The following is a 25,810-nucleotide window of genomic DNA, read 5'->3' as shown; positions in this document are numbered from 1 at the left end:
TTGACGATGGATCGCAAGATCCATCGGGAGAATGATCGTACGAGCGAAGATCCATCGTTATCGGGAAACGGGGCCCTGACCAGCGTTGCTGTGACTAGAGTTCATATTTCTAATGATCTTCCTCCACTAGCGTCCTGATATCAGATGTCTTATGCTGACGGACAAAATACACACACAAATACACACACACATACACGCACACACTCACACAACTATCATTCTACGCACGTACACTCGATACACATTTAGCTGAACTGTAAATATATAAACATCATATAGATGAGGATAGATATAGTTCAACATTATGATGAACATAAGGTATGTCTAAACATTATATTTCTCTGGCCATTATTTATAAGTGAAGATGAACATGATATTGTAAGAATAATTATTTCAGGGTTACATGAAACTTGATCGCAGTTACAGTGCGCGTGCGTGCGTGCGCGTGTGCGTGTGTGTGTGTTTTTAAGTTAGTTTCACTTTAGGTTCTCCTGGTAACTAATGACGTCAAAGCCGTATTGAATTCCTATTGGTCCAGACCAGCCTCTCCCTCTCGCGCCGTCTCTTGTTCGCAGGTTTCCTGGTCAGTCCGTCTGATGCTGGAGTCGGATTCGCCTCTCTGTGGATAATCGCATCGTGCTATTCTTCTGATTACATCGATATGAAGGCGCTAATAGGGCTGCTGCTGTTGGTCTTTGGTCACGATGTGTCCTCAGGTAAGACTGATTACAGTTTTAAATTTTCGAAATGATCTTTCCAAAGTTTCGTTTCTGGTTGCTGAAGAGACGACGCTTAGATTCCCTAATTTGGTTGAAAAGCATTTGATTATCCTCTCTAATAAATTCAATTAATCCACAGCATAATTCATCTTTTACAATGAATATTTAAACTAATATAAGAGCATTTATTTTGGGTTCAACTGTGAAAACGAAACCAACGCACTGGGTTGATGACGTCGTTCCTTAATGTAAAATCTATTATCAGATCCAAACATTAAACTTCAGTTAGGAGGGAATCCAATGTGTACTTTTAGTCTACTAATGTGTACTTTAAGTGTACTCCTAAGTATTATATTACCACTCTTAACAATCTTATTATTAACTTTCTTGGAGAATCATCGCGCGCGCGCGTAAACAACAAACACACACACACACACACACACACACACACACACACACACACACACACACACACACACACACACACACACACACACACACACACACACACACACACACACACGACGCAACAATATAATTATTATCGTTGCTATCAATATATTATGAAATATAATAATTATTTTGTTATATTAATTATTATCATTCCAATGATAGCAATCTGAAGATAGTTAAAATGCCGTCATTGAATACAGAAATTCACCAATATACTTATAATTATAAAAACATTGGAATAGTTATTTAAATAATCGTTTATTATTATATAATGGATAGTATTAACCTGTCTGTCTCTCTGACTGTCCTGTACTGTATTAACCTGTCCGTCCGTCTAGAGTGATGTACTGTATTAACCCAGTGTTTCCCCCAGTACTGTGTTGTTAAGGCGGCCGCTTAACAACAATAGGGCCCCGCCTTGACTACCAATGTATATAAAGAAAAAAAGCTTCTTTTTTTTATTATAAATATTTTTTCATTATTATGCATTAACAAAGTAGAAAACTCTCGTAGGGAAAGAAAACATACTTCAGTCAGGTGTAAAAAATAAAGATCAATAATGCATCAGTAATACTGAACAATGGTCGTGCCATAAAGCTTTTTGAATGGAATTGAAACGGAGCCCCCCCCCGCTCCTTGACCACCTTGACTGAGACATTTACTGGGGGAAACAAACTACAGTGATGTACTGTATTAACCTGTCTGTCTGTCTGTCTGTCTGTCTACAGTGATCCACTCTCGGCGGTTATTCGACACGGCGTCGTCTGGACTCTCAACCTTCCCAGAGTTTGTGACTGTTGAGATGGTGGATGAGGTTCAGGTTGAGTACTATGACAGCAACACCCAGAGACTCATACCCAAACAGGACTGGGTGGACCAGGCCAACAGAGACAAAGACCCCGACTACCTGGAGAGGGAAACTGAAAGGAGGAAGGGTCACCAGCAGGTCTTCAAAGCCAGCATGGGGATTCTGAAGAGGCGCTTTAACCAGACAGGAGGTACGTTTATATCTAATGTCTGACCTCTCACATGGAGATAGCCATCATTTAACCCCAGAATAAAGTTTAACCACACCCCTAAACACACACACCCCCACACACCCCCACCCCCACACACACACACCCACACACCCCCACACCCACCCCCACCCCCACACACACCCACCCACCCACACACCCACCCACACACACCCACACACCCCCACACACACCCACCCACCCACACCCCCACACCCACCCCCACCCCCACACACACACACACACACACACACCCCCACCCCCACCCCCACACACACACACACACACACACACACACACACACACACACACACACCCCCACACACTCGTATTCATGTAGGTTCTAAGCCAGGGGTCACCAACACCGTGCCCGCGGGCACCAGGGCGCCCCCAAGGACCACATGAGGCGCCCGCAGGCCGGTTCTGAAAACAGCACTACTCATTCCTGAACAACTCTTTCCCACCTTTTTTAAGTCTTGATTTAATCAAAATGTCTTCACATAGATGAGTATCATTAATCAATAATCATTACAAGTAATATATAACTAAAGGCAAACTGAGCAAATTTGTTATTTCAGAAGAGTATATAGAACTGGGTCCCCTTCGTATGACTCAGTGCCCATGAAGTAGTTCTCAGGTTCAAAAAGGTTGGTGACCCCTGGTCTAAGCAGTGTAGCAGTACTCAGAGTAGCAGCACTCAGCGTAGTAGTACTCAGTGTAGAAGTGCAGTGTGGTAGTACTCAGTGTAGAAGTACTCTGTGTAGAAAAATGTGTTTATTAATTGATGAGACCAAGGCCTGCTTTGTGTGTAGTACTCAGTGTAGAAGTACTCTGTGTAGAAAAATGTGTTTATTAATTGACAAGACCAAGGCCTGCTATGTGGGTTCTTGTGTCCAAAATCCAAATATTAAATGAATATTATATAATCACAGTATAATCTACTGCTAGATATGTCTCATCAAAATTAATGAAAATTATTCTAAAATATTGTATTCAAAAGGACAAAATGGCCAACTCCAAAATACAAATAAAATTAAATGCACAAAAAATGTTACATGACATTTAGTTAAAGCAGTGAACGTGTACTAATATTATAAAATGCCCCCGGAGTGATTAATAAAGTCACATCTTCTTTAATCAAGGACACGTTTCGCGGGTCTACCGGCTGCAAATACCGGCACGTAACCAGCAGGTGGTGCTGCTGTGCTGCCGTGTTTCTAAACAGAATATTTGTTGCACTCCGTTGGTTCTTCATTCCCCAATACGAACACACCCACACACACACACATGTCCAGAAGTACGTATATATATATATATATATATATATATACACACACACACACACACACACACACACACACACACACACACAACACACACACACATATATATATACTCTGCTCAAAAAAATAAAGGGAACACTAAGAAATGCCACCCCACACCATTACTGACCCACCGCCAAACCGGTCATGCTGGAGGATGTTGTAGGCACTAGAACGTTCTCCACGGCGTCTCCAGACTCTGTCGCGTCTGTCACATGTGCTCAGTGTGAACCTGCTTTCATCTGTGAAGAGCACAGGGCGCCAGTGGCGAATTTGCCAATCTTGGTGTTCTCTGGCAAATGCCAAACGTCCTGCACGGTGTTGGGCGTTGTAAGCACAACCCCCACCTGTGGACGTCGGGCCCTCATACCACCCTCATGGAGTTTGTTTCTGACCGTTTGAGCAGACACATGCACATTTGTGGCCTGCTGGAGGTCATTTTGCAGGGCTCTGGCAGTGCTCCTCCTGTTCCTCCTTGCACAAAGGTGGAGGTAGCGGTCCTGCTGCTGGGTTGTTGCCCTCCTACGGCCTCCTCCACGTCTCCTGATGTACTGGCCTGTCTCCTGGTAGCGCCTCCATGCTCTGGACACTACGCTGACAGACACAGCAAACCTTCTTGCCACAGCTCGTATTGATGTGCCATCCTGGATGAGCTGCACTATCTGAGCCACTTGTGTGGGTTGTAGACTCCGTCTCATGCTACCACTAGAGTGAAAGCACCGCCAGCATTCAAAAGTGACCAAAACATCAGCCAGAAAGCATAGGAACTGAGAGGTGGTCTGTGGTCACCACCTGCAGAACCACTCCTTTATTGGGGGTGTCTTGCTAATTGCCTATCATTTCCACCTGTTGTCTATTCCAGTTGCACAACAGCATGTTGAATTGATTGTCAATCAGTGTTGCTTCCTAAGTGGACAGTTAGATTTCACAGAAGCGTGATTGACTTGGAGTTACATTGTGTTGTTTAAGTGTTCCCTTTATGTTTTTTTTTTGTGTTTTTTTACGCACACACAAACATCTCATCTGTGTTCGAATGTATTGAATGACCAGGGCACAGTAGCCCGTCTTCAGTCCTCCTGATTCAGAGGGGTCCCTGTCCCTACCCTCAGCTCCTCTGAACAGCGATGCTCCTTTCAGTGCAGCAGTTTCCTGGTGCCGTACGTTTTCCTCCAGATCAGTAACGCGTCTTCCTACAGTTCAGCAGACATGTCTTTAACCCTGGAGGTGATTGGGACTGTCTGGTGATCCGTTAAAGATAACCTCTGAACTGCTGAGGGAAGCCTCCTCTATATATCCACGGGTAGGGGCTGTAGGGTGGTGTAGGGGGTGTAGGGTGGTGTAGGGTGGTGTAGGGGGTGTAGGGTGGTGTAGGGGCTGTAGGGTGGTGTAGGGGGTGTAGGGGGTGTAGGGTGGTGTAGGGGCTGTAGGGTGGTGTAGGGGCTGTAGGGTGGTGTAGGGTGGTGTAGGGGGTGTAGGGTGGTGTAGGGGCTGTAGGGTGGTGTAGGGGGTGTAGGGTGGTGTAGGGGGTGTAGGGTGGTGTAGGGTGGTGTAGGGTGTTTAGGGTGGTGTAGGGGGGCGTAGGGGCTGTAGGGTGGTGTAGGGGCTGTAGGGTGGTGTAGGGGGTGTAGGTTGGTGTAGGGGCTGTAGGGTGGTGTAGGGGCTGTAGGGTGGTGTAGGGGCTGTAGGGTGGTGTAGGGGCTGTAGGGGGGTGTAGGGGCTGTAGGGGCGTGTAGGGGGTGTAGGGGGGTGTAGGGTGGTGTAGGGGCTGTAGGGTGGAGTAGGGGGTGTAGGGTGGTGTAGGGGGTGTAGGGTGGTGTAGGGTGGTGTAGGGGCTGTAGGGTGTGTAGGGTGGTGTAGGGGCTGTAGGGTGTGTAGGGTGGTGTAGGGGCTGTAGGGTGGAGTAGGGGCTGTAGGGTGGTGTAGGGGCTGTAGGGGGTATAGGGTGGTGGAGGGTGGTGTAGGGTCTGTAGGGTGGTGTAGTTTGAGACTCATTAATTAGTCCAGTATCATTTTAAACTAATTATTATCCTGTTAACCATTCTACATTATCCAGGTGTGTGGTGACTCCATCACATAAAGACGTGTGTTCTGAAGAGGCTCCTGTTTGTAGTCTCATGTTCTTTAGAGTTTCTGCAGAGCTTCACCCCGACAGTTAATGATTCTCTCTCTCTCTCTCTCTCTCTCTCTCTCTCTCTCTCTCTCTCTCTCTCTCTCTCTCTCTCTCTCTCTCTCTCTCTCTCTCTCTCTCTCTCTCTCTCTCTCTCTCTCTCTCTCTCTCTCTCTCTCTCTCTCTCTCTCTCTCTCTCTCTCTCTCTCTCTCTCTCTCTCAGGTGTCCACGTATATCAGAAGATGTTTGGTTGTGAGTGGGATGATGAGGATGGTACTACTGAGGGTTATAACCAGTATGGTTATGATGGAGAAGACTTCATATCGTTGGACCTGAAGACCCTGACCTGGGTCGCTCCAGTGCATCAGGCTCTCACCACCAAACACAAATGGGAAGGGTTAAGAGGTTGGAATCAAGAGTTGAAGAACTACTACGCCAAGGAGTGTGTTGATTGGCTGAAGAAGTACCTGGCCTATGGGAAGAGCGCTCTGCAGAGAACAGGTAGAGTCACATGACCTGGTGGGCGTTGACGGACTCATGTCCCCGAGTCCCTGTTCTCTCTCTCTCTCCCCCCCCTCTATCTCTCTCTCTCTCTCTCTCTCTCTCTCCCCCCCCCCCCCCGACCAAAATATTTGAAGTCCTAAAAAACACACCTGTTTTATTGCTCTGTCTCAACCCTACATCTCAACCCTAACCCTCATTGCTCAATCTCATTGCTACCCCTCATTGCTACCCCTTAACGGCCCCCTACCAAATGGGACAACCCTACCCTGTGACGTCATCATAGCCTCCCCGTGCCCCCTAGCAGATAACCAGACCCCTGGTAATGTTACAAGAGACAGACTGGCTGCCATTGTCTCGGGCAACGAGCAAGACCCATTGTAAAGATGTTTAACCTGAAATGGTATTTATATTTTGTAATTGGCATGTTTAAATAAAGGGTTAAAAAATAATAATACTGTTAAAGGTGGTATTAGCCAGACTGGCCACACTCACACTGGCAGATTTGAGCACGGTTAGGTGCTAAAACGGCCACGGCCACGGCCAGATGGCCTAGTGAGTGCACCCTTAGATAATAATCGGTTAAGAACAAGAACACTTTAGAAGAAACACTTTATTTAAATAAGAAACACTGAACCACACATCTAAAAATACAAACACACGCATCTAAAAATACACACACACGCACACCTAAAAACACACACACACACACACACACACACACACACACACACACACACACACACACACACACACACACACACACACACACACACACACACACACACACACACACACACACACACACACACACTCTCTCTCAGCTTTTGAGAGAATGGTGGAGAATCACATCTTCTCCACCATTCCGCCAACTTTGCCTCGCTCTCCTCATGCCTCGCCTGCCCCCTGGCACTCTCCTCTTGGAAGTCTGGGGTGGTGGAAGAGGTGCCTGGGGTGGAGGAGCATGAGGGAGAGGTGGGGGGGCTGGTGGCAGTGGACTCAACGAAGTCCTGAAAGAAAACGAATAAGAAGGAAACAGAAATTATATGCCAGAACTGGTTGATATGGCCATATGTTATGTACAATATATAATAGCTATGTACACAATATAGTACTGCCAAAAAATACATTGATTAACCATGTAATATTACTAATATAATATAATATATTAGTATAATAATACTTATACAATATTACTAATATAATATATATGTTAGTATATATAATATCACTTATAGAATATTAATAATTAATAACTAATAATATTACTAAAATTACTTTCTATATTAGATAAGAGTTTATTGTTTACTGTTTACTGTTTTTTGTTTACTTTTTATAGTTAGTTAAGAGTTTATTGTTTATCTTATATTATATTATAATTATTGTTTACTGTTTACTTTTTATTTTACTTTTTATAGTTATCTTAGAGTGTATTGTTTATCTTATATTGTATATAATTTAATATTGTGTTGTGTTTCTTTCTGTAAGCTACTGGACAATCAATTTCCTTGAGGGAGTCATCCCAAAAGGATCAATAAAGCCTAATCTAATCTAATCTAATCTAATATATTAGTATAGTAAAGCTTATTTTTAACCTGGAGTCACTAGAACATGGAAGATCTGGATATCATACGACATGATATCCAGCCCGGTCTGCAGCCCGGTCTGCAGCCCGGTCTGCAGCCCGGTCGACGGACGGGATGCAGAGCCCGTGATCGGGCATGCATCCCGGCCGAGAACCGGGGTCGGGCGGCCTGCGAAAGTCGGCCGGGGAGTTTCGCGATCTTCCGCGAAAATCGGCCACAGACTTTCGCAATCTTCCGAGAGTCCTTGGCCGGGCTTCGAAGCCCGCGGCCGGGCTGCAGAGTATAATTAATAAAAATAATTACTAGTTAATTACAGAGAAAATACTTACATTTGTGTTTTTCCAATCCTGTCGCATCTTTTCGTCCTCCATCTTGCCTAGGATATTTCTTGATTTTCCGTTTTCTCGCAAAGTATTGTGGGAGCAAGTCAGAACTGAATCGCTTTGAGGGTGCCCATCGAAAATCTCAATTTTGAGGGGATGTTAGCCCTCCCCCCTACCCCTTAAGCTACATTTAAACAGTATTGGGACATGACTCCACGGCGCGTGAACGCGCAACAGCGAGGGCTAGGGTTGAGATTTTCTATGTAGCAAAGGAATGAGATTGGTATCTCTCTCTCTCTCTCTCTCTCTCTCTCTCTCTCTCTCTCTCTCTCTCTCTCTCTCTCTCTCTCTCTCTCTCTCTCTCTCTCTCTCTCTCTCTCTCTCTCTCTCTCTCTCTCTCTCTCTCTCTCTCTCTCTCTCTCTCTCTCTCTCTCTCTCTCTCTCTCTCTCTCTCCAGAGCGTCCGCGGGTGTCTCTTCTCCAGAGGAGCCCCTCCTCCCCAGTGGTGTGCCATGCTACAGGCTTCTTCCCTAACAGGGTGGTGGTGTTCTGGAGGAGAGACGGCCAGGAGCTCCATGAGCAGGTGGACCCCGGGGAGGTCCTCCCCAACCACGACGGGACCTTCCAGGTCAGCGTGGACCTGGACCTCACGGCCGTCCCACAGGAGGACTGGCGGAGGTACGAGTGTGTGGTCCAGCTGAAAGGCATCGAGGACATCTCCACCCCCCTGGACCCCGCCCACATCAGGACCAACCGGGGTAAGACTGGTGTTGGAGGGGATGGATGTGGGGAACACATGTCTCACCACCTCCACCTGACCTCATCCCAACCTCTGCCAGGGGCCTCTACCCAGGCGCGTCGGTAGACCGGGGCATTCGAGGCTATAGCCCCGGATCTTTTGGGAATAGCCCCGGATCACTGTGCCGTCAAAAATTAAATAAAAAAACATAATAATGATGAAAATAGCCCCGTAGAGTTTACTTCTTTGTGGTTGCATTACCAGCAGACGCAGATGCAACATTGTAGCCATTGAAAACCGGAAATTTCTGACGTGTCCATCTATGGGCAGATTTAGAATTATTTGTTGCAAAATGTTGCAAATTCAACGTCAGGATTCTTTCTTCTCTGCACAGCGCATATCGTCGATATTGCTGTTTCGTGCTGCCAGCCTTTTAGTGAGATCAGAGAGTGTTGAGAAGGACAGTAATACAATATCTTTGGTAAGATGGATATAAGAAGTGAGACCCGCAGTGAATTCAACCCGGTCCACCTGACATCGGGTAGGTGCAAGACAGTGGTACCGTAAAACTTCTACAGCCCGGGATTTATTTGTTTCAATCACTGAACTTTCGAACAAAACTGTTGTTCAGCAAAGATGGGAAATGTTATCAAATGTATTATTGAAACCAGCATGATGACCAGGCAATGTTGACCAGGCAATCGAATAGCGCCCGCCCACACACACACACACACACACACACACACACACCCACCCCCCCCCCCCGGTGGGCCGTTAACGTTCCGGGGCCGCCGGGCTGATTACTGCGGGATATCAATATTGCGTTTATAAAAGTTTCTTGCAGCGCCGTCCGGCAGCCTGAGCTGTGCAACCGCAACCTCTCACTCACTAACACACGCAACACTCACAAACTGTCAACGTAGGCATAAAAGTTATGAGATTTGAGTATTCCTAGAGTGCCTGGGTCTACCTGGACACTGCTGAAGCTACTGGGTAAACACACAGCACTCCGGATTAGCTCAGTGCAGCAGAACAAGGTGGATTGTGGGTAAATGAGTTCTATGAATGGGGCTAAGCTCAGATCAGTCCCTGAGTGACCCTGAGCTCCAGAACAGGTTCTAGAGGAATAGTTACACTGAGGCTGTGTTAGTTTTGATTGTAGCATCACGTGACCATAGACATGTGCAGTTCAATGATGGAGGGATCATCTATTATTACACACCTGATTTTATTTTCTTGATTTTCTTTCAGAGGGCAGTCACATCCTTGCTTTCATCCTCACTGGTGTTGCTGTTCTTGCTGTTGTTGTTGCTGCTGTTGTTGGAATCTTTCTGTACCAGAAGAGGAACGGTGAGTGAATCAAACTCTCCAGGAGGACTGACACCTGATCTCCACCTGCTCCTACTTCCTGTCCCCTTCCTGGACTCTGATTGGTTGTCTTCACACACTGGTGGTCTGGTTGTATAAACCTCCACCTCTGAATGATGAACCTCCTCCAATGTCGTGTCCATAGAGATGTTGTGGCATTAAGAATATGAAAGTCTAATAACATGAGGATATTCATGAGGTTACAACACTAATCATTTCTCTTGATCCTTAGATTCAGACAAGCGTCACAAACCAGTTGGTGAGTAAAATGTGTTTTTACTGCAGTTCTGCTCTTATGATTAACGCCACTACCAACATAGAGATCTTGGTGACTTGTCTAGCTCACTGGACTATACAGCTCTATAGATCTAGATACATCTAGCTCACTGGACCATACAGCTCTATAGATCTAGATACATCTAGCTCACTGGACTATACAGCTCTATAGATCTAGATACATCTAGCTCACTGGACTATATAACTCTATAGATCTAGATACATCTAGCTCACTGGACTATACAGCTCTATAGATCTAGATACATCTAGCTAACTGGACTATACAGCTCTATAGAGCTAGGTACATCTAGGTCAGTCATTCACCTCCTCCCATTCTGCTACTTCCCAGGTTCTGACACCAGCTCTGAGAACACTGAGGGGCAGAAGCTGGCTCCTGAGGCCCAACCTCTGACCACAGTCAGTATTTCATCAATTTACAATACTTATTCTGAGTAATATATTTACAGTTATATTTATTAGCAGCCTACTTCTTCACAGCGATAGTAATACTAATATATGAACAGTACTTCATGACAGTAATAGATTAACATTCATATTTTAACGGTACAGTAATATGTTAACAGTACATCATCACAGTGATAGTGTGGTTAATGTTTAATGCTGACTTGTGCTTCCTTGGTGTTTAGGGTCAAAGTTAAATCATGAAGAGGCTTCTCACGTTCAGCTTCCTAAACCAGGATGGAGTGCATCGCTGTTCATTTATAATCCTAACAATCAGGCTTGGGACTTCATCTAACTGCAGGGTCTGCATTTGCTAAATTACAATATTCATACTTGACTCTATTTTGATAACAATCATCAATCTGTAAGAAGTGTAAATCAATTACATTTCTATTTGTGATAGATTTGATTAACTCTGCTGCTTCACGTTAAAACCTTTTAATTATGTTATATTGTTTAGTAATATTTAAGTTTCAAATAATGTTCAAAGATTCTGAATCAAGATTTTGGACAGTGAGATTTTGTCAAGTTTCAATACAATAATCGATTAATTTAATGTGTTTCATTAAAATATATTATTTGAGCCTTCTGGTAGCTTGAGAACTGCATTGTTATAGGCTACCACAATCGTGCTAGGCCGCTTTAGCCTTAAATCTCTTTGTTGTATTTTCTGTGTTCTTTGGGGAATTGGATAGTATACTTGGGTTATTCTGTCAATAAAATACATAAAAATTGTTTTAGCCTATATATATATTTAATATACTTATCGTTAGGACAAATATGAACTAATTGATTTTAAAATAATGTGAAGTTGAATTAAAAAATACAAAGAATAATTATGCTGAATTATTATCTAAAGTTAGAAAAATATGCGAAGCGATGTGTTACATATACGTTCACAAAAACATTGAATGGCAATTATGATTTTAGGTTATTTAGATAGGTATTTAGCCTTTCATTTATTCAGTATTTGATAATATCCTATGATATTCAATATGAACACAATTAGGCCTATACTAAATGTAGTTAGCTTCAACATCATGAAAACAGAGATATAATCTTTCTGCAGATCAAATAATGGAATTTACAAATCCTTATTCAGTTCCCCGCCCAGCTATCGTGTAGGACCAAGATGGCTGCCGAGTGATTTAAGGTGCGTTCACGGTCCTGGTGATAACGCGACGGCTCGCCACTGATGACGCTCACGCTGACACGTGTTCCCGACAGCGACCGTGCACGTGCTCTGCGTTGGGAATCTAAAAGATCTTAACAGCAGTTTTTTTTTTGCTAGATACAAAAAAAATCAGAACTAATCAGAACTTAGTAGGATCAGTTTCAAGTTCGAAGGTCTTTATTTCCTTGTAGCCTACCACCTACTATCCTTTTGCTTTTCTTTATGAGAAGCACATTGTATTGCCACTGTATGAAAGGCTACACATGCCCTCATCTAGAGATGGTTTACCAGTGCTCGATGCCAACAGACGGTTACGACGTCAATCAATAGTATTGATATAATTGTTGATTAGGCTATTTTATATTAAGTAAAACGTTCATGTTCCGCCATGGTCATATGCGTCACTAGTAAACCATATGTCACCAACTGGGCAACTGTTATCAAAATCTGGCCCCAGTTGCCGAACAGAAGTAGAATCATAAGAGGGTCTTGAAGTGTCGTTCACGAGAACTTTCCGATGTCGCGAAAATGTTTTCCCCATAATTCCCAGCGATGTTAATGCAACATAAGGCCCAGGACTGATCTGACCGGTTTGGAGACAGTCTGCCTGGGCGACCTGATTGGCTGCCTGGGTCACATGGTGTGCTGAGTGTTGGCTGTGGAAAGCCCCGGTAGCTGCAGCACCACAACACCAACTGTACAAACTGCCACAACACGGCCTCCATCTTGTCTCCTGACGTCAAAAGAACCGCCGAATGGCGGCTGTGGTCCCATAGCAGGGGCGTAGTTGGGGGGGGGGGGGACCGTCTGCTCAGTGTGTGGTGACAACAGGCCCAGCCTCTCTGTAAAGTGGTGGTTGGTCGGCGATGTTAACAACTTTGTTTATTTTGGATTTACGCCATAAATGTGTTGAGTGACATGATTGTTGGTCTAGACCTGTAGGTAGGCCTATTGTTTTAATATGTGGGGTAATGAGAAAGATGCAGCATTGTTAAACAAGTTGATTTTTACAATTGAGATTAGCTCCAGTTTCCATATTTGGCAAGCAACACAGATCAATCTTCTTCTGAATGTGTGCGTGCGTGTGCTCGTGCAGGCTGGATTCCTTTTTGATGACGTCATAAATGTATTCATTGATTAAAGGAACCAAACCAAAACTATATCCGCCACCACAAGCCTCACAAAACAAACATAATATTTAAATTCCAACTACAACAAATATGTTTACAGTAAACTAAAATAAGTGATATGCAGTAAGATCAAATGAAGATCATAACCGATGAAATTATTTAATCATTCTTTATTTAATCAAACTAAGCTTATCATTTAATCTGCATTGCATTGGCCATGCGCAAGGAGGAAAGTAGTGAAAATAAATCAAACTTTTGACTCAATTGACTTGTGTAGATGCACTACCAGTAGCACTATCGAGTTATCACATGCAAGCTAACAGAATGACTCATCTAACCCCACATGAAATGCTTACAGGTCGACCCATGCCTTCACCTACATTTCAGGGCCCATAAGGGGCTTCAATCAGAGCAATTAGAAACAGAATTAAGAAACTGCCATACATGAGTTTATATTCCAACAAGAGAAACACAAAGTTCCAGAGCCAGAGGAGCCAGATGCAGACACGCCTGGAGCCACTAACTACCCAGGACCAGACCCGGCCGCGCCAGGAGCAACAGCCACACCATGCAATCAAATAGCGGCAGGGTTTGAATCTGTTCTGTTCTGAAGGTTCACCATTAACAGAAATGTTGATTGGATCAATTATAGATAATCAACAACGGATTGTGAATTTTACCACGGGCGCAGTAAAAGGACTATCAGAACAATTAGATGAGCCGTGGACATGTTATTGGCAGAGCGAGGAGGGGTGTGTGGATGATAGGGACGACATGTGGTACTTTTATCCCCAACAACACAGCTCCGGATGGGTTGGTGGCCAGGACGCTGGCAGGGTTACAGTCCCTCAGATTAGAGATGGCAGAGAACTTGGGAATAATGACGCTTTCACCGAACGATGGGGAACCTGTTTGCGGTGAGCACTCCAGGAGCACCAAGTGCCATCCAAGCTTACATGGAGATCAAGTGTGAACCCGTGAACACAGACGAGGATTCACCAGAGGGGCCCCGAGCTGATCCGGTTGGACGGTTGGGAACATGTTCCTAACTTCTGGTACGGGCGAGTTGACGATTGGACGCCAGGAGGAGGCTCACATGTGGTCGTGCAAGAAAGGGACGAACATTGGACTCATAAACGACAGCACCTGATGACAGCAAACAGGAGCAACGACTACAACAATGTCCAAAACCCCAAACATACATACAGCGCACCAATACAAGAAGATCACCTGAATCATTCAAAATCTATGCATATCTGAAGGGACTTTTTTAATCTAAAATGTATTCTTATGTCACTTATTTTCTTGGTGTTTCCTTTCAATGCATGCTGAAAGTGTAACACTTTGTGTCACACATAGTAACAATTATTTGATGTGTTTTCTATGATTGAGCTGATATGTGTTCCTTTTTGAATCTATGATTGATGATGGATGACAAAATTATTTTTTGACCACTGATTTAGTGATGATTGATTGACTTGGTGATGTATGTCTACTGCTTTGTTGTTGAGTGAGGCTTGCAGCCCACTGTGTATTCCATGTGACTATACTTTTATACATTTTATACTTTTATATGGCTTGTAGAAAGGTCATCTGTGATGACCAAGGAGGGAATTGTGACATACATTCACACACTCATACTGACAGGCCACATACGTCCTTGGAGCCTAGAGAAGCTAAGCCTCCAGGCGTGCCGATACAATCCCCCTCCTTTAGCTTCACAGATATCATACCAAACCTTCACCAATTAAAGTGAATGACAAGCGATCCTGACTCAGCGACCTTTTCCCAAAGAACAGAGCGGTACTCACCACAAGTCCTCAGCCGCCGTAGGCCAACCGCTCCGTGTCCCGCCGCACCGGCGCCTCGTCTCCAGGCGACCCGCCCGCGCCTTAAGTCCAGCCTTTCAACTCCACCGTGTACATACGAATACAAAAGGTCCTCTCCTCGAAGACGCCCAGCAGCGTTTGTCCATCGGGTTACTTTCACTCACCGAATCTCACCTGCTGACCCAGGGACTCTCCGCTCAGCCTCAAACTCTGAGCCCCCCTCGCCCACTCAGCTGCTGATACTTAGCAGTGATGAGCCCCTCAACACCGCCCCCTCTGGGGGATGTCAGTACTGACGCTAACCCTAAGCACCCTGAAGCTAACCCTGTTCCTAGTAGCACATGTTGGCACCCTTACAGACTTGTTATGATATTACATATTTGGAGACTAATTCCTCACAAATAAACAGTCCAAAGTGTCCAGTGTGAGGAACGCGGATGAGGGGTCCCCCTCCCAGGGACGGTTAGGGGGCTTTCCCGAACGCACCCGAGGCGGTCCGGAGTGGGATGGGGGGTCCAACAGGCAGCCTATTGCGTTTAGCCCCCAAACACAATTTGCCTCCATGGCTTTTGTTGTAGGCCGAAAACAACACGACAGAAACCACCACGCCCGGACCACCACGGCGCGCCGCCTCGTACACGCCCAAGGCGGCCCAGCGCTCGCTGAGCTGTAAGCCCCGCCCCCGGCCCCTGAACACCGGGCCCCCCATGGAGAAGGCCTCCGTCTACAGGGCCAGCTTCACGGCCCCACGGGGCCCCGTGAGGGACGGCGCCGCCACCCCCCCCCCCCCGGGGTTCAGGTTCCACTCGGGGGACCCCGGGGGGGGGGGGGTGTACAGGACGGCGCCCGCGGAGAGGGGCGTGGCCGGGGCGGGGCGCGGCCCGGACGAGGAGGCGTCGCCGTCGGGCGGAGGAGGAGGTCGAGGGGTCACGGTGGGGTCATGGAGGTCAGGCTCAGGGACCGCCGCTCTGCTGATGCAATAAGTAATGAACCAGCTTAGGGGGTCACTGCAGCTGCTGACCTTTGACCCCGTGTTTAGACCTCCTCACACGACGGGGTGCAAAGGTCAAATAAAATGATGTTTCAACTGCACTGTGTTGTAGAAGAAAGAAAACAGTTTGTATTATAGACCACACTAATGAACATTGTCATTTTTTTTTTAAATTATTAACACCAAACTATTCAAATATTGTGTTTAAGCTGACATTAAGAATTATTCTTAAAATGCACATAATGGCACAACTTGCACTAACTGTTAAAATAAGTTCAAAGAACGTATTTAAATACACTTTTTAATAAACCAGTCACTGCCGAAATAAGACAACTGATGTTTGACGTTTATTGCTATACTTTTTTTTTGTGAACAGCGAGTCAGTGAGTGGGAGTCGAGTCTGGGAGAACGAACTATAGAGACGAACAAGAGAGAACTGAAACGTGGAATCAAGTCGGTTCGTTCTTGTTAAAGAGTCGTTCCTTCAAACTGATTCGGTCGCAAACGACCCATCACTAAGTGACATCACAAGTGGGCGTGTCCACCTAGACTTTTGCTGGATGTACCCCTTTAAGAAAACGCACATTCCAAGCCGCCATATTGGTGAATCCCATTTGCCCACCGTACAATCCCATTGCCCACCGTATAACCCACACACAACAACAATAGAGAGTGTTAAAGGAGATATCCCCTGCATGTATTTCCAACCAGACATGGAGTTCATATTTGTATTTTTCTCCCACCTTTTCTGTTCCTCGTTTCTTTCAACTTCACTTGGCGGTCCACCAAAATCTTCTGCCAATACCTTTACTCATGATCACCTAAAGAAATTACAAAAAAACATCAACGCCAAAACATAAACATGCGAGTACTTATTACTTACAAATGTACTTATTGTAAGTAGTTTTGGATAAAAGCGTCTGCTAAATGCCCTAAATGTAATGCAAGTGATGAGTCTTTGAAGGAACCGATAGATCTTTATATCTCTAAGGAAGCGGTTCTCACCGGAGAGCAGATCCAGCGTCCAGCCGTGTTCCTTGGTGACGGCCGAGCGGTCGTTGACGACGGCCTGGGCTTCCTCGGGGGTCTTGAAGCGGATGTGTCCTTCACTGTCTCCCTCCAGTGTGTCCACGCAGGCCACCGTAGATATTGTAGAGAGGGCGTCCTGTAGAAATAAGAAAAGACAGACACTGGGATGGAATCACGGTGCATGTGGCTGGAGCGAACATTTATTACAGTTCATTAAAAATGTATCTAAGAATTGAGAATGATCAGTCGTTACCAGGGCTGTAGTGGGGGGGGCACACGGGGGGACGCCGTCCACACACTGTTTTCAGCATGTTACAAAAAAAAAGAATCTATAAAAAATATATATACATTTGTTTTCACTATGGCAGCGCCGTCTGCTCAGTGTGTGGTGACTGCAGGCCCAGCCTCTCTGTAAAGTGGTGGTAGCGTGGCGATGTCAGGAGCTCTGGTTACTTTGGATTTGCTGTTTGCTCCATCAATGTGTTGAGTGCAGGGGCGTAGGAACGTGTTTAACATTGGAGGGGACACATATCGGAAACCTGACAGATTCATTGATGGTTCGAAGAGAAATATGTCATAAATGAACTACACTGCAAAACATTCACAAATGTATTTGTTGATAGAACCAATGGTTCTATCAACATCCTTTCTGTACCGACAGCGATATATTGATGCACTTCTTGTGACAAATGTACTTGTAATTGTAAGTAGCTTTGGATAAAAGCGGCTGCTAAATGCCCTAAATGTAAACGTAAATGTAACTTGTTTTTAATCTCGAGTAGGCCTATGTGATATTATTCGAACATTTCCACTAACTGATTGGTGTGTGAAGGCAAACGAAAACGACATTAGAATGGATGTAATGAACTGATAAATATAAATTAGTGTGTAGAACTGATACAAATAAAAGCTAGATAGCACTGTAGTGTTATCCAACAGTGTCAAACGTGCCGTGACACACAAAAGGTTGAAAAACTATGGCCTAGGCAAAAGAGACAAAATGTTTTCTTCTCCTGTCATTTGCAGCCACGAAATGCTTGCAAATTGACTTCTTGTCAGTAAGTCAAGTCTATCCTGATGGACATGACAGACAGCAACATGGTTGAGTCTGTTTTGAGACATTGTGGACCGGAGCCAGGTTTTGAGCCTGCGGAGGACACTAAAACTTCTCTGCTATTCTACTGCCGTCTTTTCATTTTAACAGCTCTAACCTGTTGCGTTAGCTGCAGACACCCGCATCTCAAACAGTCTGAGCCGTTGATGGGATGCGGCAGCTTATGGCTGTCTTGCGAGACAACCGTATTCACGCGAGATCACGAGATCACGCGATTAGAGTTGCAGGCTGGCAGCGATCAGCAGCGGTGACAGCGGCGCTTACGTCCCCGATGGAAAGCAGGCAACTATTCTTCTAGGCAGCGATTCGAAGGCGTTTCCAGCCTGAAGTCCTTATAACTTCCAACCGCCCCCAACCCTACGCGCTGCCATACATGGGGCAGGTGACAAGACGCTGTGTTGCGCTTTCAAAATAAAAGCGAGTAAAATATAAAAAAAATATATATATATTTTGCGGTATAATTTTTGGGGGGGACAAATGCGCCTGTCTCGAAAATTGGAGGGGACACGTCCCCTCCGTCCCCCCCGGTTCCTACGCCCTTGGTTGAGTGACATGAGTTTTTGTCTAGACCTGTAGGTAGGCCTATTGTCTTAATACGTGGGGTAATGAGAAAGAAGCAGTATTATTAAACATGTTGATTTTTACAATTGAGATTAATTAAGATCATTGTATTGTGTTGTGTATCCCAGGTGGAGCAGCCGAGCAGGCAGGGTGAAGAGACAACACCATCACCAGCGACATTCTCCTAAACTGCCAACACACTAAATGGCGTCCAATGAGTTTGACCTGTAATGGTCTGTGTCCAAAAAGCGTCTTGTTCCAGCGTCTTGTTCCAGCGTCTGCTTTCCTTCTGTGCGGCCGCTCCCAGCTTCTGGTTGAAAACATCTCAACCTTTCAGAAATGCGCTTTTGTCACAAAGTTAAACTAACGAATCATATGAGATGGGCAGACCAGTCCGCCCAGTATAGTTTGAAACTGGTATACAAACTTGGAATAAGAAGGCCTGTGTGTGAATCACAAGCTGTTTATAGAGCAGGAAGTTCTCTACGAATAGTCAAATCTCCTAAACTTTATGCCTCCTTTACTTAACCTTTGTGGAAAACGGCATCGGGTCAAGGAGAGATGAATAGGTGCTTCCTTTCGAACACAGGAAAAGACAGCACTGTTAAAAATGATTTCAACTCCACTTTTCCTAAACGACGTCATTGCGCGACGGCGCGTATCGCTGACCAGCGTCTCTAGCGTGGAACTACAGTTTACCGAAGTTGGACCACAACAAGCGCTCTGTCGATCCATGCATTCTTATCGTATTGATTTCAATCAGGTTGTCACCGACAGTGAGAATCACTTATGTCGGATTTGACCAAAGGGAATATTTTGGGCAACTTGCAACACACACACACACAAACACACACACTCCACCACATCTCCGTTGTTTCCTGGTAAAAGAGGACCAAAACTGTGTATATCTTGTCACATGTAGGGGGCTGTAGGGGGTGTAGGGTGGTGTAGGGGCTGTAGGGTGGTGTAGGGGGTGTTGGGTGGTGTAGGGTGGTGTAGGGGCTGTAGGGGGTGTAGGGTGGTGTAGGGGCTGTAGGGTGGTGTAGGGGCTGTAGGGGGTGGAGGGTGGTGTAGGGTGATGTAGGGGCTGTAGGTTGGTGTAGGGGGTGTAGGGGCTGTAGGGGGTGTAGGGGGCTGTAGGGGGTGGAGGGTGGTGTAGGGGCTGTAGGGGGCTGTAGGGGGTGGAGGGTGGTGTAGGGGGGTGTAGGGTGGTGTAGGGGCTGTAGGGCGGTGTAGGGGCTGTAGGGCGGTGTAGGGGCTGTAGGGTGGTGTAGGGTGGTGTAGGGTGGTGTAGGGTGGTGTAGGGGCTGTAGGGTGGTGTAGGGGCTGTAGGGTGGTGTAGGGGGTGTAGGGGCTGTAGGGTGGTGTAAGGGCTGTAGGGGGTGTAGAGTGGTGTAGGGGGTGTAGGGTGGTGTAGGGTGGTGTAGGGGCTGTAGGGTGTTGTAGGGGCTCTAGGGCGGTGTAGGGGCTGTAGGGTGGTGTAGGGGGCTCTAGGGCGGTGTAGGGGCTGTAGGGCGGTGTAGGGGCTGTAGGGTGGTGTAGGGGCTGTAGGGTGGTGTAGGGTGGTGTAGGGTGGTGTAGGGGCTGTAGGGTGGTGTAGGGGCTGTAGGGTGGTGTAAGGGCTGTAGGGGGTGTAGAGTGGTGTAGGGGGTGTAGGGTGGTGTAGGGTGGTGTAGGGGCTGTAGGGTGTTGTAGGGTGGTGTAGGGGCTCTAGGGCGGTGTAGGGGCTGTAGGGTGGTGTAGGGTGGTGTAGTGCAGTGGAGGGTGGTGTAGTTTGAGACTCATTAATTAGTCCAGTATCATTTTAAACTAATTATTATCCTGTTAACCATTCTACATTATCCAGGTGTGTGGTGACTCCATCACTTAAAGACGTGTGTTCTGAAGAGACTCCTATTTGTAGTCTTTGTGGTCTCACGTCCTTTAGAGTTTCTGCAGAGCTTCACCTCAACAGTTAATGACTTCATGCTCAAAGAACAGCATTAGTTTGTCTGACATGATCTCTCTCTCTCTCTCTCTCTCTCTCTCTCTCTCTCTCTCTCTCTCTCTCTCTCTCTCTCTCTCTCTCTCTCTCTCTCTCTCTCTCTCTCTCTCTCTCTCTCTCTCTCTCTCTCTCTCTCTCTCTCTCTCTCTCAGGTGCCCACATTGTTCAGATGATGTATGGTTGTGAGTGGGATGATGAGGATGGAACTACTGAGGGTTATCAGCAGTATGGTTATGATGGAGAGGACTTCATATCGTTGGACCTGAAGACCATGACCTGGGTCGCTCCAGTGCATCAGGCTCTCACCACCAAACACAAATGGGAACAGAATAGAGCTTTAATGGAAGAGGAGAAGCACTACTACACCAAGGTGTGTGTTGATTGGCTGAAGAAGGTCCTGGCCTACGGGAAGAGCACTCTGCAGAGAACAGGTAGAGTCACATGACCTGGTGGGCGTTGACAGACTCATGTCTCTGAGTCCCTGTTCTCTCTCTCCCTCCCTCCCCCCCTCTCCCAACCCCTCTATCCCTCTCCCATCCCCTCTCCCTCTCCGTCAGCATAAGACATCTGATATATAATAAACAAACGAGACTAACATGACAAGAACACGTGCTTTACATTATAAAATTCTCTCTCTCTCTCTCTCTCTCTCTCTCTCTCTCTCTCTCTCTCTCTCTCTCTCTCTCTCTCTCTCTCTCTCTCTCTCTCTCTCTCTCTCTCTCTCTCTCTCTCTCTCTCTCTCTCTCTCTCTCTCTCTCTCTCTCCCCCCCCCTCTCTCTCCCCCCCCCCCCCCCCCCCCCCTCTCTCTCCAGAGCGTCCGCGGGTGTCTCTGCTCCAGAGGAGCCCCTCCTCCCCAGTGGTGTGCCATGCTACAGGCTTCTTCCCTAACAGGGTGGTGGTGTTCTGGAGGAGAGACGGCCAGGAGCTCCATGAGCAGGTGGACCCCGGGGAGGTCCTCCCCAACCACGACGGGACCTTCCAGGTCAGCGTGGACCTGGACCTCACGGCCGTCCCACAGGAGGACTGGCGGAGGTACGAGTGTGTGGTCCAGCTGAAAGGCATCGAGGACATCCCCACCCCCCTGGACCCCGCCCACATCAGGACCAACCGGGGTAAGACTGGTGTTGGAGGGGATGGAGGTTGGGAACACATGTCTCACCACTTCCACCTGACCCCATCCCAACCTCTGCCAGGAGCCTCTACCCAGGCGCGTCGGTAGACCGGGGCATTCGAGGCTATAGCCCCGGGTCTTTTGGGAATAGCCCCGGATCGCTGTGCCGTCAAATATAAAATAAAAAAACATAATAATGATGAAAATAGCCCCGTAGAGTTTACTTCTTTGTGGTTGCATTACCAGCAGACGCAGATGCAACATTGTAGACAGTGAAAACCGGAAATTTCTGACGTGTCCATATATGGGCAGATTTAGAATTATTTGTTGCAAAATGTTGCAAATTCAACGTCAGGATTCTTTCTTCTCTGCACAGCGCATATCGTCGATATTGCTGTTTCGTGCTGCCAGCCTTTTAGTGAGATCAGAGAGTGTTGAGAAGGACAGTAATACAATATCTTTGGTAAGATGGATATAAGAAGAGAGACCCGCAGTGAATTCAACCCGGTCCACCTGACATCGGGTAGGTGCATGACAGTGGTACCGTAAAACTTCTACAGCCCGGGATTGTATTTGTTTCAATCACTGAACTTTCGAACAAAACTGTTGTTCAGCAAAGATGGGAAATGTTATCAAATGTATTATTGAAACCAGCATGAATATTACCGTACATGTTGACCAGGCAATCGAATAGCGCCCGCCCGCCCACACACACACACACACACCCCCACACACACACACACACACACTTCCCGGTGGGCCGTTAACGTTCCGGGGCCGCCGGGCTGATTACTGCGGGATATCAATATTGCGTTTATAAAAGTTCCTTGCAGCGCCGTCCGGCAGCCTGAGCTGTGCAACCGCAACCTCTCACTCACTAACACACACAACACTCACAAACTGAGGCATAAAAGTTAGGAGATTTGAGTATTCCTAGAGTGCCTGGGTCTACCTGGACACTGCTGAAGCTACTGGGTAAACACACAGCTCTCCGGATTAGCTCAGTGCAGCAGAACACGATGGATTGTGGGTAAATGAGTTCAGGGTCAAAGGTTTGCTGTGTTAGTATTGATTGTAGCATCACGTGGCCATAGACATGTGGTTCAATGATGGAGGGATCATCTATTATTATACACCTGATTTTATTTTCTTGATTTTCTTTCAGAGGGCAATCACAACCTTGCTTTCATCCTCACTGGAGTTGCTGTTCTTGCTGTTGTTGTTGCTGCTGTTGTTGGAGTCTTTCTGTACCGTAAGAGGAACGGTGAGTGAATCAAACTCTCCAGGAGGACTGACACCTGATCTCCACCTGCTCCTACTTCCTGTCCCCTTCCTGGACTCTGATTGGTTGTCTTCACACATTGGTGGTCTGGTTGTATAAACCTCCACTTCTGAATGATAAACCTCCTCCAATGCCGTGTCCATAGAGATTTTGTGGCATTAAGAATATGAAAGTCTAATAACATGAGGATATTCACCACGGTTACAACACTAATCATTTCTCTTGATCCTTAGATTCAGACAAGCGTCACAAACCAGTTGGTGAGTAAAATGTGTTTTTACTGCAGTTCTGCTCTTATGATTAACGCCACTACCAACATAGAGATCTTGGTGACTTGTCTAGCTCACCTGACTATACAGCTCTATAGATCTAGATACATCTAGCTCACTGGACTATATAGATCTATAGATCTAGATACATCTAGCTCACTGGACTATACAGCTCTATAGATCTAGATACATTTAGCTCACTGGACTATACAGCTCTGTAGATCTAGATACATCTAGCTCACTGGACTATACAGCTCTATAGATCTAGATACATCTAGCTCACTGGACTACACCACTCTATAGATCTAGATACATCTAGCTCACTGGACTATACAGCTCTATAGATCTAGATACATCTAGCTCACTGGACTATACAGCTATAGATCTAGATACATCTAGCTCACTGGACTACACCGCTCTATAGATCTAGAAACATCTAGCTCACTGGACTATACAGCTCTATAGATCTAGATACATCTTGCTCACTGGACTACACCACTCTATAGATCTAGATACATCTAGCTCACTGGACCATACAGCTCTATAGAGCTAGGTACATCTAGGTCAGTCATTCACCTCCTCCCATTCTGCTACTTCCCAGGTTCTGACACCAGCTCTGAGAACACTGAGGGGCAGAAGCTGGCTCCTGAGGCCCAACCTCTGACCACAGTCAGTATTTCATCAATTTACAATACTTATTCTGAGTAATATATTTACAGTTATATTTATTAGCAGCCTACTTCTTCACAGCGATAGTAATACTAATATATGAACAGTGCTTCATGACAGTAATAGATTAACATTCATTTTATAACGGTACTTCATCGCAGTAATATGTTAACAGTACATCATCACAGTGATAGTGTGTTTAATGTTTAATCCTGACTTGTGCTTCCTTGCTGTTTAGGTTCAAAGTTAAATCATGAAGAGGCTTCTCACGTTCAGCTTCCTAAACCAGGATGGAGTGGATCGCGGTTCATTTATAATCCTTACAATCAGGCTGTGGTCTTCAGCTAACTGCAGAGTCTGCATTTGCTAAATTACAATATTCATACTTGACTCTATTTTGATAACAATCATCAATCTGTAAGAAGTGTAAATCAATTACATCTCTATTTGTGATAGATTTGATTAACTCTGCTGCTTCACGTAAACCTTTTAATTATGTTATATTGTTTAGTAATATTTAAGTTGTTCAAAGATTCTGAATCAAGATTTTGGACGGTGAGATTTTGTCAAGTTTCAATACAATAATCGATTAATTTAATTTGTTTCATTAAAATATATTATTTGAGCCTTCTGCTAGCTTGAGAACTGCATTGTTATAGGCTACCACAATCGTGCTAGGCCGCTTTAGCCTTAATTCTCTTTGTTGTATTTTCTGTGTTCTTTGGGGAATTGGATAGTATACTTGGGTTATTCTGTCAATAAAATGCATAAAAATTATTTTGGCCTATATATTTAATATACCTATCGTTAGGTTAGGTATACATACTTTGTTTAGAGGTTATGTTTATTATTAAAGGTTGTTAGGTTATAGGTAAATCCTTAGGATTAAATTGACAAATATGAACTAATTGATTTTAAAATAATATGAAGTTGAATTAAAAAATAATTATGCTGAATTATTATCTAAAGTTAGAAAAATATGAGAAGCGATGTGTTACATATACGTTCACAAAAACATTGAATGGCAACTATGATTTTAGATTATTTAGATAGGTATTGAGCCTTTCATTTATTCAGTATTTGATAATATCCTATGATATTCAATATGAACACAATTAGGCCTATACTAAATGGAGATAGCTTCAACATCATGAAAACAGAGATATAATCTTTCTGCAGATCAAATAATAGAATTTATAAACCCTTATTCAGTTACCCGCCCAGCTATCGTGTAGGACCAAGATGGCTGCTGAGTGATTTAAGGTGCGTTCACGGTCCTGGTGATAACGCGACGGCTCGCCACTGATGACGCTCACGCTGACACGTGTTCCCGACAGCGACCGTTCACGTGCACTGCGTTGGGAACCTAAAAGATCTCAACAGCAGGGTTTTTTTGTCAGATACAAAAAAAAGTCAGAACTAATCAGAACTTAGTAGGATCAGTTTCAAGTTCGAAGGTCATAATTTCCTTGTAGCCTACCAGCTACTATCCTTTTGCTTTTCTTTATGAGAAGCACATTGTATTGCCACTGTATGAAAGGCTACACATGCCCTTAGATGGTTTACAGACGGTTAGGGTTAGATGGGTCGAACAGACGGTTACGACGTCAATCAATAGTAAAGTATGTGATATGATGGTTGATTAGGCTATTTTATATTAAGTACTACAACGTTCATGTTCCGCCATGGTCATATGTGTCACTAGTAAACCATATGTCACCAACTGGGCAACTGTTATCAAAATCTGGCCCCAGTTGCCGAACAGAAGTAGAATCATAAGAGGGTCTTGAAGTGT

General features: G+C 45.4%; 2 protein-coding genes across 5 annotated transcripts; one reads left to right on the top strand and one right to left on the bottom strand.

Moving 5' to 3' along the window:
• Positions 1 to 541: 541 nt before the first annotated feature.
• Positions 542 to 24,960, top strand: LOC115529270 (major histocompatibility complex class I-related gene protein). Of its 4 annotated transcripts, none has more exons than XM_030337872.1 (8): positions 542 to 716; positions 1,901 to 2,170; positions 5,841 to 6,119; positions 21,497 to 21,796; positions 22,961 to 23,059; positions 23,311 to 23,337; positions 23,948 to 24,015; positions 24,254 to 24,960. In XM_030337872.1, the coding sequence occupies exons 1-8, from the start codon at positions 662 to 664 to the stop codon at positions 24,263 to 24,265; spliced, it is 1,110 nt and encodes a 369-aa protein (XP_030193732.1). In that variant the 5' UTR covers positions 542 to 661; the 3' UTR covers positions 24,266 to 24,960. The 4 variants fall into 4 exon arrangements, with proteins under 4 accessions (XP_030193732.1, XP_030193730.1, XP_030193733.1 ...); XM_030337870.1 differs by having other exon boundaries at positions 21,497 to 21,823; XM_030337873.1 differs by lacking the exon at positions 21,497 to 21,796 and adding an exon at positions 8,486 to 8,785 and having other exon boundaries at positions 543 to 716.
• LOC115529278 (la-related protein 7-like) lies at positions 16,330 to 19,243 on the bottom strand. Its single transcript, XM_030337889.1, has 3 exons — positions 18,926 to 19,243; positions 17,002 to 17,161; positions 16,330 to 16,817 (listed from the first exon to the last, which is right to left on the bottom strand). Exons 1-3 carry the CDS (start codon positions 19,022 to 19,024, stop codon positions 16,804 to 16,806), a joined length of 273 nt encoding a protein of 90 aa, XP_030193749.1. The 5' UTR covers positions 19,025 to 19,243; the 3' UTR covers positions 16,330 to 16,803.
• Positions 24,961 to 25,810: the final 850 nt, after the last annotated feature.

The sequence above is a fragment of the Gadus morhua genome, chromosome 17, assembly GCF_902167405.1.
Source record: "Gadus morhua chromosome 17, gadMor3.0, whole genome shotgun sequence".
NCBI lineage: Eukaryota > Metazoa > Chordata > Actinopteri > Gadiformes > Gadidae > Gadus > Gadus morhua.
This window is presented reverse-complemented; position numbering and strand designations above follow the sequence as displayed.